Source organism: Pantherophis guttatus, chromosome 7, assembly GCF_059756535.1.
Source record: "Pantherophis guttatus breed Tessera chromosome 7, ASM5975653v1, whole genome shotgun sequence".
In the NCBI taxonomy this organism is placed as follows: domain Eukaryota; kingdom Metazoa; phylum Chordata; class Lepidosauria; order Squamata; family Colubridae; genus Pantherophis; species Pantherophis guttatus.
In genome coordinates, this window is record NC_142069.1 from 87,142,321 (window position 1) to 87,157,744 (window position 15,424).

At 47.7% G+C, this 15,424-nt stretch overlaps 1 protein-coding gene across 1 annotated transcript in view; it reads right to left on the reverse strand.

The window, feature by feature from the left end:
* Nucleotides 1-8,482, reverse strand: part of SLC26A4 (solute carrier family 26 member 4) — a 39,456-nt gene extending 30,974 nt beyond the window's left edge. The window contains exons 1-5 of the mRNA XM_060692694.2: nt 8,231-8,482; nt 7,956-8,095; nt 5,520-5,630; nt 2,782-2,969; nt 1,398-1,562 (exon numbers count right to left, since the gene is read on the reverse strand). Of these exons, the coding sequence (XP_060548677.2) occupies nt 1,398-1,562; nt 2,782-2,969; nt 5,520-5,630; nt 7,956-8,095; nt 8,231-8,457 (831 nt within the window). The 5' untranslated portion in view covers nt 8,458-8,482. The remainder of the gene's footprint in view (nt 1-1,397; nt 1,563-2,781; nt 2,970-5,519; nt 5,631-7,955; nt 8,096-8,230) is intronic.
* Nucleotides 8,483-15,424: the final 6,942 nt, after the last annotated feature.

The following is a 15,424-nucleotide window of genomic DNA, read 5'->3' on the forward strand; positions in this document are numbered from 1 at the left end:
TTCTTAAATCCTATTATGGCCATTGGGATATTTGATCTAAGACAGTGTTTCTCAACCTTGGAAGCTTGAAGATGGGTGGACTTCAACTCCCAGAATCCCCCAGCCAGCGCTGCTGGCTGGGGGATTCTGGGAGTTGAAGTCCACCCATCTTCAAGCTTCCAAGGTTGAGAAACACTGATCTAAGATGAAAAGTAATGAAGAATCGCTTTTAATAATCAGTTAGATTTTTTCCCCTTTTCTTTTCGAAAGTTGTGACAGCAAATTTATTCTGGATTCCATGATGGCACAAAATACAGATAGTCTTCAATTTACAACATTTCATTTAGTGACTGTTCAACGGCCCCGGAAAATGTGATTTATGACCATTTTTCACAGTTACAACCTCGGTAGCATCCCCATGGTCACGGGATCAAAATTCAGATGCTTGGTTCATATTTATGGCCAAGGTCATGGGATCACCTCATGCAACCTTTTCACAAGCAAAGTCAATGGGGAAGGCCAGACTCACTTAATAACCAGGTTACTAACTTATGACCTGCAGTGATTCACTTAACAACTGTGGCAGGAAAGGTCTTCAACCGGACTGTTTTTCCTTGATGAAGAAGAAGAAAATGCTCTTCTCATCCAAGAAGCTTCATCCTTGGGTGAGAAGAGAAACTACTTCTTCTTCTTCTTCTTCTTCTTCTTCTTCTTCTTCTTCTTCTTCTTCTTCTTCTTCTTCTTCTTCTTCTTCTTCTTCTTCTTCCTCTTCCTCTTCCTCTTCTTCTTCTTCTTCTTCTTCTTCTTCTACCTCCTTATTCTCCTCCTCCTCTTCTTCTTCTTCTTCTTCTTCTCCTTCTCCTTCTCCTTCTCCTCCTCTTCTTCTTCTCCTCCTCCTTCTCTTCCTTCTCCTCCTCCTCCTCCTCTTCTTCTCCTCCTCCTCTTTCTCCTCCTCCCTTCTCTCCCCCTCCCCTTTCCCCCTTCCCCTTCTCCTTCTCTCTCTCCTCCCTCTCCTTCTCCTCCTTCCTCTTCTTCCTCCTCCTCCTCCTCCTCTTCTCCTTCTGCTCCTTCTCCTCCTCCTCCTTCTCCTTCTTCTTCCTTCTCTCCCCCTCCCTTCCCCTCTTCCCCTTCTCTCCTCCCTCTCCTTTTCCTTCTCTCCTCCATCCTCTTTCTCCTCCTCCTCCTCTAATTTCTCCTTCCTCCCCCTTCTGCCCTCCTCCTCCTTGAAACACTCCAGTTGCCTTTTGAAAAAGCAGCTTTGAGCCCACTATGACCTGGATGACTGAGAATCTCCATAGACATTTTTCCATTCTGTTGTAGGTCAAACACACTGTGGAGCAAAAGGCTGACAAGCTGGGGAATACAAGGGACCAAAAGTTATGCAATGAAGCTCAGTTTAGTAAGAAACACTTACTTACATAGATTATGGAAAGGACTCCATTGTAGTTCTTGGTTGAAACATTCAGCACAATTTTTAGTTGTGAAACAAATACTTGAAAAGCCGCTGCCGTTGTGAATCCCCCCACCAGTGGGTCAGCAAGGTATCTTACAATAAAACCAATCTGAAGAACTCCAAACACTAGCTGGGGGGAAGAAAAAACATAATTTTCTAAGCAGTTAAATCATCATCATCATCATCATCATCATCATCATCATCATCGCGAACAACTTAAAAAGTAAGGAGGTAAGGCCTCTAACCCAATATCCACCAGACAGGTGGATTCCTTCATTTTTTCCTGGCCTTCCTTTCTTGTCTTATACAAAAATAAATAAATTTCTGTCAGTCTTAATTTTATAGACTCTAATCTCATCCTTCAGCGTTCCGTCGCGCATTCGCGTGCCGGCACCCAAACTTCCGGTTTCCGGCGTGGAGGTGCGCCCGACGAACAGCTGGCCGTCGCGCATGTGCACGACGGAAACCCGGAAGTTCAGATGCGCGACGGAACTCTGCTCTTCCGGGTTTTGGCGCTCCCGTGCACCAGGGGTGGGTTCTATTTACCTTTACTACCGGTTCGCAACTGGGCCGCCCACTCACGCTTGCTTCATTCGCGCGTGTGCGCGCTCTTCTGCACATGTGCAGAAGCTTTTTGATGACGTCGGGGTCGGTGGGTGGAGCCTCCCGCCAGTTTTACTACCAGTTCTATAGAACCGGTGCGAACCGGGGGCAAGCCACCACTGCCACGCACGTGAAGGCCAGCTGACTGGCGCACATGTGTGCACAGGAATGCGGAAGAAGAGCCAGCGAGGCTCCCGCGTCCTGTGCGGGATGGTTCTGCGTGCTGCTTTCGGCACGCGTTCCATAGGTTTGCCAACACGGTTCTATACCGTTCTGGACAAATGGCTGTCCAATCGCTTGAAAATCTCCAGCGATGGAGCACCCTCAACTTCCGGAGGCAAGTTGTTCCACGATTAATTGTTCCCACTGTCAGGAAATTTCTCCTTAGTTGGGTCTCTCTTTAATGATAATAAGCCCAATCGGGCTTTTGAGCACATGCACTAAAATAAGCATCCCCCCGAAAATAAGCCCTCCCCGAAAATATTTAAACACAGAATGGGAAATCAGGTAAGATGGCAAGAGGAGCCCCCATCTTGTTTCACGTGCCCCAAAATAGTAAGACCTCCCCAAAAATAAGGCCAAGCACTTATTTCGGGGTTCAAAAAAATATAAGACAGGGTCTTATTTTCAGGGCAATACGGTATAGATAAATCATGCAGAAACTGAAACTTTAAAGAAAAAAGAGAACGTTTTCCCCAGTTAAATAAGCAGCAATATTTTGAGACGGCTTCGTCTGGTTTTATTACCTGGATAATGCCAACCAGGAAGGTGACAGTGCTGGAAATAAGGACCCGTTGGGCATCTCTAGAAGCGATGTCTACCCCGGCTGTCCCGTTCATTCCCGTCATGTTACTGTGCGCCAAGGGGAATTTTTCATCTGGGGCCATGCTCAGTACTACGGAGCCCACCATTAAACTGACCACAGGGAAAGGTCCTGTTGAAAAGAAGTATAAAATACACATATATATTTAAAATTATATTTGAAAGCCAGTGTAATAGCTAAGGCAGTGATGGCTAATCTTTTTGCCATTGTGTGCCAAAAGTGTGTGTGGGGGGTGGGACCGGAAGTCGGGAAACGGGCCGTTTCTGGCCTCTGGAGGGCCTCCGGGGTGGGGGGGTGGAGAAGGCCATTTTTGCCCTCCCCAGGCTCCTAGAGAGGCTCTGGAATCTGGGGAGAGCAAAAAACGGGACTTCCGGTCTCACCGGAAGTCGGCAAATGGGCCGTTTCCGGGCTCCGGAAGGCCTCCGAGGGTGGTGGGGAAGGCCATTTTCGCCCTCCCTAGGCTCCTAGAAATGCTCTGGAGCCTGGGGAGAGCGAAAAACAGGCCTTCCCCACCCCCACCCCAGGCCTTCTGGAGGCAGAAAACAGCCTGTTTCCCTACTTCTGGTGGGCCCAGAAGGCCCAAAAATTAGCTGGCTGGCATGCACATGCGTGCCAGAGCTGAGCTCACGTGCCCACCGATATGGCTCCACATGCCACCTGTGGCACATGTGCCATAGGTTTGCCATCACGAGGCTAAATTATAAGAGCAGGAAGAGTCCATTTCTACTCCATTTTCAGACCCAATAATTAATGATGGCTTGGTTTTACCTTTAGCTATATGTAAACTGTAGAGGCATCATCTATAGTTATGATCAACCACACAGAAGAAACATATGCCAGCTTTATAGAGGCTTGTTTCCCCCGTGACAGTCCACTATATCCAGTGGGGTCCTCAATGTTCAGCCCTTTATATATATTTGGATGCTGACTGCTGGGGGTCCCATGTGAAGGAGGTGGGGAAAAATGATGCTTCTGCCAGTCCAGTGACATGATAAACTTACATGCCTCTCTAACTTGATATAACCTTTAATAAGAATAAAACTAGGCAGAAACCCAGTAAGAATACTCAACGCCATATTAGCATCTATCTATCCATCCATCCATTCACCTATCATCCATCCATCTATCTATCTATCCATCTATCCATCCATCCATCCATCCATCCATCCATCCACCTATCATCCATCCACCCATCCATCCGTCCATCCACCCATCCACCTATCTATCCATCCATCCGTCCATCCACCCATCCACCTATCATCCATCTGTCTGTCTATCTGTCTATCTGTCTACTTATCTGTCTATCTGTCTATTTGTCTATCTGTCTTTCTGTCTACCTATCTGTCTATCTGTCTGTCTATCTGTCTGTCTGTTTGTTTGTCTGTCTATCTGTCTATCTTTCTGCCTGCCTGCCTGCCTATCTATCTATCTATCTATCTATCTATCTATCTATCTATCTACCATCTCTATCATCTATCTATGCATCTACCTATCTATTTATCTATTTATATCTATCATATCTATCATCTCTCTCTCTCTATTTATCTATCTATCCACCTATCATCCATCTATCTATCTATGTATGTATCCATCCATCTATCTGTATCTATCTATCTATCTGTCTATCTATCTATCTATCTATCTATCTATCTATCTATCTATCTATCTATCATCTATCCATCCATCCATCATCTATCTATCTATCTATCTATCTATCTATCTATCATCTATCTATCTATCATCTATCTATCTATCTATCTATCTATCTATCTATCTATCTATTCCATCTGTCCTCTCTCTCTCCCTACCTTCCTACCTATTTATATCTATCTATCTATCTATCTATCTATCTATCTATCTATCTATCTATCTATCATCTATCATCTATCTATCTATCTACATCTGTCATCTGTCTATGCAAGTTGTACATTATCTCAGTCATCAAATGATTCTGGGCAGCTAATAGCATAGAATTAAAACATCAGGTAAGAAATTAAGAAGTAACAATAACAACATCAACATCAACAGAAGAATACATGGTGCGCATTAGGAAAGGATAACTGAATAAAGTTATTGCCAATCAACAGCCATCAGAAACTGATTGCTACACCCTGCCCTTGGGCCTCTTAACGGAGCCAATTTTTACAAAAACCAACTGAGTCAGGGCCATGTGAATTTCATGGGGAACCCTGTTCCACAAGACAAGTTCAGAAATTATGCCTTTTGGCTTGTTATTCTAATTTAAAATCGATAGTCCATACTACTATAATAGGCGGACACTTCATTGCAGTCATAAAACGAGGAATATCCATAAATGCATTTTTTGTATTATCTTCCCAGGTGTACCCTAACTTAAATCATAATAATGATTTAGAATACTGTCTGTATTTGATCTAAGTAACATCTGCTAATAATAGCTACGTTCTGCCAATAGTAAAAGTATATGATGCGCATCTCAAATGTGGATGTTATTCCCAGCCATTATATGTGGAAAAACATGGAGCAGCAGAATGAAGAGTTTAAATACGGCCCAAACACACCACCATAGAAAAGTCTATTAAAGCAAACCGAATGCACCAAAACGTCCATGCAATGGAATAAAAAATAGCCTTCTCAAAGAAATATATGTCTGCTATTAAATTTTTTTAAAAGTTCAGTTACCAACAGAGATGTGCCTTGATGTTCCTAAGAAGAAGTACGTCAAGATGGGGAAAAATGCAGAGTAGAGTCCATATCCAATCGGAACGGCAACCAGTAACGCATATGCCAAACCTGGGTAGGATAGAATTTGTAAAAAAAAAAAAAAAAGTTAAATCATATTCTGAAGTATTTTAAAGTCAGTTACAATCAGTGGTGAAATTCAATTTTTTTTTACTACCAGTTCTGTGGGCGTGGCTTGGTGGGCGTGGCGTGGCTTGGTGGGCGTGGCAGGGGAAGGATACTGCAAAATCTCCATTCCCACCTCACCCCAGGGGGAAGGACACTGCAAAATCTCCATTCCCACCCCACTCCTGGGGGAAGGATATTGCAAATCTCCATTCCCACCCCAGGGGGAAGGATACTGCAAAATCTCCATTACCACCCCACTCCAGGGAGAAGGATACTTCAAAATCTCCATTCCCACCCCACTCCAGGGGGAAGGACACTGTAAAATCTCCATTCCCATCCCACTCCTGGGGGAAGGACACTGCAAAATCTCCATTCCCATCCCACTCCTGGGGGAAGGATATTGCAAAATCTCCATTCCCACCCCACTCCAGGGGGAAGGACACTGCAAAATCTCCATTCCCACCCCACTCCTGGGGGAAGGATACTGCAAAATCTGCATTCCCACCCTACTCCAGGGGGAAGGATACTGCAAAATCTCCATTCCCACCCCACTCCAGGGGAAAAGATATTGCAAAATCTCCATTCCCACCCACTCTGGGGCCAGCCAGAGGTGGTATTTGCTGGTTCTCGGAACTGCTCAAAATTTCCGCTACCAGTTCTCCAGAACTTGTCAGAACCTGTTGGATTTCACCCCTGGTTACAATACGTTAATATAAATACCCTGTTCTTTAATACACAAATATAATCTATATAGGTAGATTATTACAACTGTTCATCGAGCAATCATTCAAAGGTATGAAAGTGCTGAAAAAAGTGACTGGGTCTTGCACTTATGACCATTTCAACGTCCCCGCAGTCATATTATCACAATTTGGGTGCTTGGCAACTGGTATGTATTTATGACCGCATTAGAGAAGTTACATGGCCCTCACTTTTTACCTTCCCGGGGGTTTCCAACTATCAAAGTGAATGGTGGAAGCAAGATTTCCTTAATGACCATGGGAAGCAATGTTATAAAATTGGAGGGCAGTCACAGGACAATTTAATTAACAACCTCCATGCTTAATGATGGCAAATGAGAACTACCTGTATTTGTATTTTGCATCTGAGGTTCACTCCTTGTACATCTAGATATCATACTAGGTGTAAACATTCAGCAGGAAATGTTTACTAAGAAGCAAATCAGAGTTGCTTTGGATTGGGCAGTATTTAAGTGGAATGAAATTTAAATAAATAAAAAAATGAGCTGAAAAATCTACAAACTTTAGAGTTGCGAATATAAAAAGTCATCTAAATAAAACTGAGCAACGTTTAAAGCTAGGAAAACATCCAAGTCAGCTTAATTGTAAAATGATTCAACTTGTTTTAAGTTATAGTGATGAAAAAACAAACCCACAGTAGAACACAGTACAGAATAACAGAGTTGGAAGGGACCTTGGAGGTCATCTAGTCCAACCCCCTGCCTAGGCAGGAAACCTTACACCACTTCAGACAAATGGTTCTCCAATCTCTTCTTAAAAACCTCCAGTGTTGAAGCACTCACAGCTTCTGGAGGCAAGTCGTTCCACTGGTTAATTGTTCTAACTTTCAGAAAGTTTCTGTTTAATTGATAGTTGGACCTCTCTTTGATCCAAATGGAGAAAGAGAGAAAGAAAGAGAGACAGAGAAAGACCGAGAAAAAGAGAGATGGAGAGAGAGAAAGAAAGAAAAAGAAAGAAAGAAAGAGCAAAGGGAGAGAGAGAGAGAGAGAGAAATGTAGAGAGAGAGAGAGAGAGAGAGAAAGACAGCAGAGAGAGAAAGAGAGATGGAGAGAGAGAGAAAAAGAAAGAAAAAAGAGAGAAAGAGAGATGGAGAGAGAGAAAGAAAGAGAGAGAGCAAAGAGAAAGAAAGAGAGATGGAGAGAGAGAAAGAAAGAGAAAGAAAGAAAGAGAGCAAAGAGAGAGAAAGAGAGAAAGAGAGAGAAAGAGAGAGAAAGAGAGACAGCAGAGAGAGAAAGAGAGATGGAAAGAGAGAAAAAAAGGAAGAAAGAAAAAAGAGAAAGAGAGATGGGGAGAGAGAGAAAGAAAGAGAGAGAGCAAAGAGAAAGAAAGAGAGATGGAGAGAGAGAAAGAAAGAGAGAAAGAAAGAAAGAAAGAAAGAAAGAAAGAAAGAAAGAAAGAAAGATGAAGTGTGAGAGAGAGAGAGCTCGAATAGCCCAGTATAATTCAATTTAGGTTTCCAGCTCCAACCTCTTCAATTCCTGAGGTGACAGGTGTGCCCCCCTCTTACCTTGTAAAGTAGCCACAAGTCCCGTACTGATGCCCGAAATTACATCATTGAGGAGCCATTCCTTAATCCTATATTTGGGCAGCCACTCCAGGATGGGGAAGAAGGTCTTGGTGATTTGCAAAGCTTTTTTTCTTGAACAGCTGCCAAAGGAAAAAAACGAAAAAAGGTCACTTGCCGAAATAACTGAGCGAGATGCACCCCCCCAGCCCTACTGGTCTTGAGTCTCAACCTTTCCCTAAATCTAGGCCAGCCGGCCAGCCGGGCCCATTAATTACCTGCAGGATTTCTGGACTCGCTCCCGGAGCGTTTTGGGCACCACCAGCTTCTTCTCGTTCTCCTCCTGGAAGCTGGGCTCGTTGTAGATGGGTCGGCTCACCAGGTAGCGATCTGGGAGGCCTCCGTCTGCCCCGCCGCTGACTGCCATGGCCTTCCCTCGCCTGCTGCAAAGACAACGATGGAGACAACCAGCCTTCCCAAAGCAGACTCGGGGGCAGGCAGCCATCAAAGCACAACATGCACCCCGAACCAAGCCTACGGTTGGGACTTTTGCAGCCCTCGGGCCAGGCCAGCTCCTGCCCACGGCCTATCCGGGGCCCTGCTCTCCTCTTCCTCCACCTGGCCTGAGACTCTTTGAAAGCCAAGCAAGGGTCCTGACCAGAAGCTGGAGTTCCCAACCAGGCGCTTTTCTTTCTCTCGGGAGAGTTGAGGAAAGTCTGGTTTCCTTAAGAGAGGGGGTGAGATGGAGGCTGAGGGGGCTGTGGGGCAGGAGACTTGTGGGGGGAGGGGTGCTGAGAGGCAAGAGGAGTTGTGTGGGGGGGTCAAGGGGCCCTGAGAGTGGAGGGTGAAGGGGTTTGAAAGGAGTTGGGGGTGAAAGGGGCTGAGGGGCTAGGAGGAATGAGGGAGGATGGGAGGCATGGGGAGGGGGGCTGAGGGACAGGAGACTTGGGGGAGAGGGGTGCTGAGAGGGGGCTGGGGGGCAAGGGGTCCTGAGGGTGGAGGGTGAAGGGCTTTGAAAGGAGCTGGGGGTGAAGGGGGCTGAGGGGCTAGGAGGATGCGAGGCATGGGGCGGGGGCTTGGGGAGAGGGAGGCTGAAGGGTGAGGGGGGCTGAGAAGAAAAAAGGGCTGAAGGGTGAGGAGCGCTGAAGGGCCCTGAGGGGTGAGGGTGTCTGAAGGGTATAGGAGGGCCACAGGGGGCTGGGGAAGAGGGGGGGCCGAGAGTGATCTGGGGAGCTGAGGGGAGCTGAGAGGAAAAAAGGGCTGGAGGGCGAGGGGACTTCAGGGACCCTGTGGGGTGAAGGGGGAGTAAAGGGGGCTGAGAAGCAAAGGTCTGGGGCAAGGGGCCCTGAAGGGCCCTGAGAGGTGAGGGGGGATTCTGAGGGATATAGGAGGGCCGAGGGACAGGGGGCTGGGGAAGAGGGGGGGGCGAGGGGTGAACGGTCTGGGGAGCTGAGAGGAAAAAAGGGCTGGAGGGCGAGGGGACTTCAGGGACCCTGTGGGGTGAAGGGGGAGTAAAGGGGGCTGAGAAGCAAAGGTCTGGGGCAAGGGGCCCTGAAAGGCCCTGAGAGGTGAGGGGGGGTTCTGAGGGATATAGGAGGGCCGAGGGACAGGGGGCTGGGGAAGAGGGGGGGGCGAGGGGTGAACGGTCTGGGGAGCTGAGAGGAAAAAAGGGCTGGAGGGCGAGGGGACTTCAGGGACCCTGTGGGGTGAAGGGGGAGTAAAGGGGGCTGAGAAGCAAAGGTCTGGGGCAAGGGGCCCTGAAGGGCCCTGAGGGGTGAGGGGGGGGTCTGAGGGATATAGGAGGGCCGAGGGACAGGGGGCTGGGGAAGAGGGGGGGGGGGCGAGGGGTGAACGGTCTGGGGAGCTGAGAGGAAAAAAGGGCTGGAGGGCGAGGGGACTTCAGGGACCCTGTGGGGTGAAGGGGGAGTAAAGGGGGCTGAGAAGCAAAGGTCTGGGGCAAGGGGTCCTGAAGGGCCCTGAGGGGTGAGGGGGGGGGTCTGAGGGATATAGGAGGGCTGAGGGACAGGGGGCTGGGGAAGAGGGGGGGCAAGGGGTGAATGGTCTGGGGAGCTGAGGGGGGCTGAGAGGAAAAAAGGGCTGGAGGGCGAGGGGACTTCAGGGACCCTGTGGGATGAAGGGGGAGTAAAGGAGGCTGAGAAGCAAAGGTCTGGGGCAAGGGGTCCTGAAGGGCCCTGAGGGGTGAGGGGGGGGGTCTGAGGGATATAGGAGGGCCGAGGGACAGGGGGCTAGGGAAGAGGGGGGGGGCGAGAGGTGAATGGTCTGGGGAGCTGAGGGGGGCTGAGAGGCAAAAGGGGGCTGGAGAGTGAGGGGCCCTGAGGGACAAAAGGGAGCTGGGGATGAAGGGGTCTGAGAGGCAAAAGGGGGCTGGAGAGTGAGGGGCCCTGAGGGACAAAAGGGGGCTGAGGATGAAGGGGACAGAGGGGCAAAAGGGGCAGGGGGCCCTGAGGGGCGGATGAGAAGCAGAGGACGGCTGAGGGGAGAGAGAGGAGGAGGCTGAGAGCTGAGGGGGGCTAAAAGGCGAAAAGGACTGGGCGGGGCGGGAGGGCGCAGGGACTGAGGGGTGAAAGGGGCCGGGGGGCCCGAGAGGGGCTGCGAGGGTGTCCGAGGGGCGAGTCCACTGGGGCACCCTGAGAATATTTCTCTCTCTCTCTGGGCGCGCAAGTGGAGGAGAAGCATCCCGGACCCCCCCATCCCCCACCCCCTCACGCCTCACTTCGGGAATTGCGCAACGTTACTTTCCGAGACCCCCCCCCCTCTTGTTTCCTCAGCCGCGTCCCTTCCCCTGCCCCTCCCTCCGGGCTCTCCCCTCGAGCGCTGTCCGAGGTCTGAAGCGCGCCCGGCTTCTCCTCCTCCTCCTCAGGCCGGGGCGACCCTTCCCCACCCGGGGACCCCTCGGCGTCTCTTTACCTCCTCCTCCTCCTCCTCCTGCGCCCGGAGCCCCAGCTGTCGGCCAGGCGGGGTGACCCCCGTGGCAGCCGCTTTTATACGGCCATCTCCGCTTCGGACGCTTTGCCTTTATTTACAGGCAAACAGAGCCGTCCGGCTGCCGGGCGGAGACCCGCCTTGCCTTGCCCAGCGACGCCTCCCTCTCGCCCGGCTGGCCGGCCGGCTGGCCCTGCACTCGCTGCCCTCCCTGCCTCGGAACCGAGGGGGTCGTTTGGATGGGCTGCGGTGGGGCTGGGGGAGGGGCCTGAGGGACCCGCCATTGAGAATTGGGGTTCGCCCCTCCCCCATGGGAAGCAACCCCCTTCTTTCTCACTCCTTGGAAAGTTGGGAAGCAGCCCCCCGTCTTTCTCACTCCTTGGAAAGTTGGAAAGCAGCCCCCCCTCTTTCTCACTCCTTGGAAAGTTGGGAAGCAGCCCCCCCTCTTTCTCACTCCTTGGAAAGTTGGGAAGCAGCCCCCCCTCTTTCTCACTCCTTGGAAAGTTGGGAAGCAGCCCCCCCTGTCTCACCCCTTGGAAAGTTGGGAAGCAACCCCCCCTCTTTCTCACTCCTTGGAAAGTTGGAAAGCAGCCCCCCCTCTTTCTCACCCCTTGGAAAGTTAGGAAGCAGCCCCCCCTGAAAAGTTGGGAAGCAGTCCCCCCTCTTTCTCACTCCTTGGAAAGTTAGGAAGCAGCCCCCCCTCTTTCTCACCCCTTGGAAAGTTAGGAAGCAGCCCCCCCCTGGAAAGTTGGGAAGCAGCCTCCCCCCGTCTCACCCCTTGGAAAGTTGGGAAGCAGCCCCCCCTCTTTCTCACCCCTTGGAAAGTTAGGAAGCAGCCCCCCCTCTTTCTCACCCCTTGGAAAATTGGGAAACAGCCCCCCCTCTTTCTCACCCCTTGGAAAGTTAGGAAACAGCCCCCCCTCTTTCTCACCCCTTAGAAAGTTAGGAAGCAGCCCCCCCCTCAAAAGTTGGGAAGCAGCCCCCCTCTCTTTCTCACCCCTTGGAAAGTTGGGAAGCAGCCCCCCCTCTTTCTCACCCCTTGGAAAGTTGGGTGCCTGGCTGAATGGCCACTGGACATTTTTGGAGGGTTCCCCCCCCAAAAAACTATTTGGCTTCTCATCCAAGAAGTTTCTTCAGTCATTGGATGGGAAGGGAAACATTTTCAAAGGAAAAAGAAAACCCCAAAAAGTCTAGTTGCCTTTTTTGTGGATTGGGGGGGGGCACGGACACTTTTGGGGCAAATTGTGACTTGGATGATTGAGAATCTTCATAGACATTTATTAGGATCCAGGAGCCAAAGTGGAAAAGGGGCTCTTTGGATCTTGGAGAAGATTCTTACTTAAAAAGTGGAAAAAGTGGGGAGGGGGCACACATATCCTTTTTCCAGTTTTAAGTAGGGTCTTCTTCTCCAAGATCCAAAGAGCCCCCCCCCTCGGTTCCTCTTTTCACCTTGGATACTGAATCCTAATAAATGTGTGTGAAGATTCTCACTCATCCAAGTCATAATTTGCCCCAAAAATGTTTCCTCCCAACAACTGGACTTTCTTGGGGTTTTTTTTCCCTTTAAAAATGTTTCCCTTCCCAACAAGAGAGAGGGAAAGGAGTAGAGAGGAAGGAAGGAAGGGAGAGGAGAGAAAAGGGAGAGATAGAAGAAAGGGAAAGGAAGAAAAGGGAGGGGAAAGAGGAGTAGGAGAGAGGGTCAGAAAGGGAAGAAGAAGAGAGGAGGGAGGAAGGGAAGGGGAAGTAGGAAAGAGAAGAAGAGGAAAAACGAAGAAAGTAGGAAGAGATAGAGGAAGGAAGAGAAGGGGAGGAGAAGAGGAAAAGTTGTGGTAAAATAAAGGAGGGTAAATGGTAAAAGAGCAGCCCCCGAACAACTAAAAATGAAAGTTAAAAGATAAGATGAGTGGAAAAGATTGTACATTTAAATATGTTTATGATTAATAAAAATAAAAACTTTTTTGAAAAAGAAAATGTTTCCCTTCCCATCCAATGACTGAAGAAACTTCTTGGACGAGAAGCAAAATGGTTTTAAGGGGGGGGGAACCCCATAAATGTCCAGTTGCGTTTTGGAAAACCTTTGATAGTAGTGATAAAAAGGCGAAAATAAATGAGTGGCAGGCAGGTTTCAAATGAAAACAGCCACGGCTCCTATTTTTCTTGAGTGGAGGGGGAAAAAAAGAGCAATATCTAATTCTGAAGCCCCTGTTTCTGTTTGAAGACTAGATCGAATTAGATCTTGTTTCCCTGCCCCTCAAAGGCTGTAATATTGACCCTATAATATTGATTTCCACCAGAGAAAGTTGCATTGGAAACAGAGAGAGAGTGGCTGTGTATACATGGATGCCTACTTGCGATAGTCTCTCCTGCCGAACACATCTAGTCTATAAAAATGTTATGGATTTAAATCTGGAAAATGAACAAGTAAAAAGCATTGTACGATTCAGCAGTGGGCAAGGAACTTTGGATCTAATGTAATGCTTGAGCAATGGGAGCACACGTGGACGAAAGTTTTAAAATTAAATTTAAATTATAACTTAAAACTTCTATATGATGATATATCATGGATATTTAACTCCAGAAAAGTTGTCAAGAATGCATAAAGCCATTTGAAATGAATGTTGTAAACGTAAAGAATGGATTTTTTAAAAAATCATTTATGGTGGACATGTGATAAAGCAAAGAAATATTGCAGGAGGACTCATATTCTAATACAGAAAATTCTTAAAGTGAATGTAAAAATAAAACCAGAAACTTTTGTTTTGGATTTAGTGGAAAAAGACTTGGAAAAAAATGGGAAACTTTGATATTATATATGTTGATGGCAGCAATTTTACTTTATGCACAAAAATGGAAGGATGTTTTGATCCCCACAATTGGATGAACAGCTGCAAAAATTGATGGAGTTAGCAGAGATGGCTCAATTGACAGCTTTGATCAAAGAAAAAAAAAACTAAAAATAGTTTTATTTCTACTTGGAAACCGCTTCTGGATTTTGTGCTCGAGACGAAAAAACCCCATGAAACTTTGATTTGGGGTTTTACCAATGAGATAGATTTGTTCTTATAGAAATGGCTACTTTAAACTATTATGTAAAAGTAAAAAATTGAGGTTTCATGTTAATGCCTTATTCTACTGCACTGAAGGGAGTCGGAAGTCAATGCCTTTTATTTCTTTCCCCCCTTTTTCCCCCCGCACTTTTCACTTCTTTTTTTCCTCACAGAACCTCAAACCTCACTCCTTACTACTGGTAGCACTGATGATGTTACCTAGCTGGGTAATGAAACGTCTGCAAGAAAACAACTGAGCTCAGAGAGCATCAAGAACCCCTCATATTAAACAGCATTGGGAGTGAGATGAAATCCTACACTTAAAGACCAGTGATCCAGATCTTTGTCCCTCAGCTTTAGCAATTTAAAATGGGCGGACTTCAATTCCCAGAATTCCTCATGCTGGCTGGGGAATTCTGGGAGCTGAAGTCCACCTATCTTAACGTTCCCAAGGCTGAGAAACAGTGATTCAGATCTTAAAAGTAGCATTATAACATGATCCTGCCCTAAGGGATAGATCACAAGAGCAGAAGTCTGCCAGATATAGGTAGTCCTCGACTTACGACCACAATTGAGCCCCAAATTTCTGTTGCTGAGTTTTGCCCCATTTTACAACCTTTCTTGCCGCGGTTGTTAAGTGAATCACTGCAGTTAAGCTAATAACAGTTGTTCAGAATCTACCTTCCCCGTTGATTTTGCTGGTCAGGTGGTCATGGTGATCACATGACCCCAGGAAATTGCAACCGTCATATATATGGGCCAGTTGCCAAGTGTTTGTAACCAGGGGCATGCTGTAATGGTTGTCAATTTTTTTCTCCCAGTGCCATTGTTAACAGTCACTAAATGAATCTTTGTAATTTAAGGACTACCTGTATTCAATCTCATACGCTTGCAAAAAGGCTTGACACAATGCATGCTCCCTAGGGGTAGACGTAGCCAAAACCAAAGTGAAAATGTGTCAAAAGAGTATACAGTACAAGCATTAAACCTTTGGCTGCCTCCTAAATCAATGTTACAGCCGAGAGGGTCATTTTCCTGATACTGCAACACCGCATTTCATCCAATTTCCCCTCGTTTGTTTTGAGGCTGTTCTTTCAGCTGATTTAAACATGAATGGGACAGAAACTCCTAACTAGTTCCTTGAAAGCTTACTACGTTCTCAGAAAGCTCTCCTGGGACATAACTTTACCGTTCTCCATCCTTATGGAGGGGCTTCCGCAATATTTACTCACTAAAGAATTGAGCACAGGCAAGTCTTTGTGTGCGACGGTGAAAACACCTGGCTTGGCTACTGTCTGGCTAAACCGAACGAGGCATATAATGGGACTCTTGTTCACTGCCAAAATCCATACAGGTCCTTTGTGTCTCTCGCCTCTTCAAAATAACTACGTAATCCCAAATACTTTAGATGTTTGTAGAGTTAACTTGACACCAATATGAGCAGTTGTTAGCGATCAAAACCAGGGCATTATACCAGAGCTG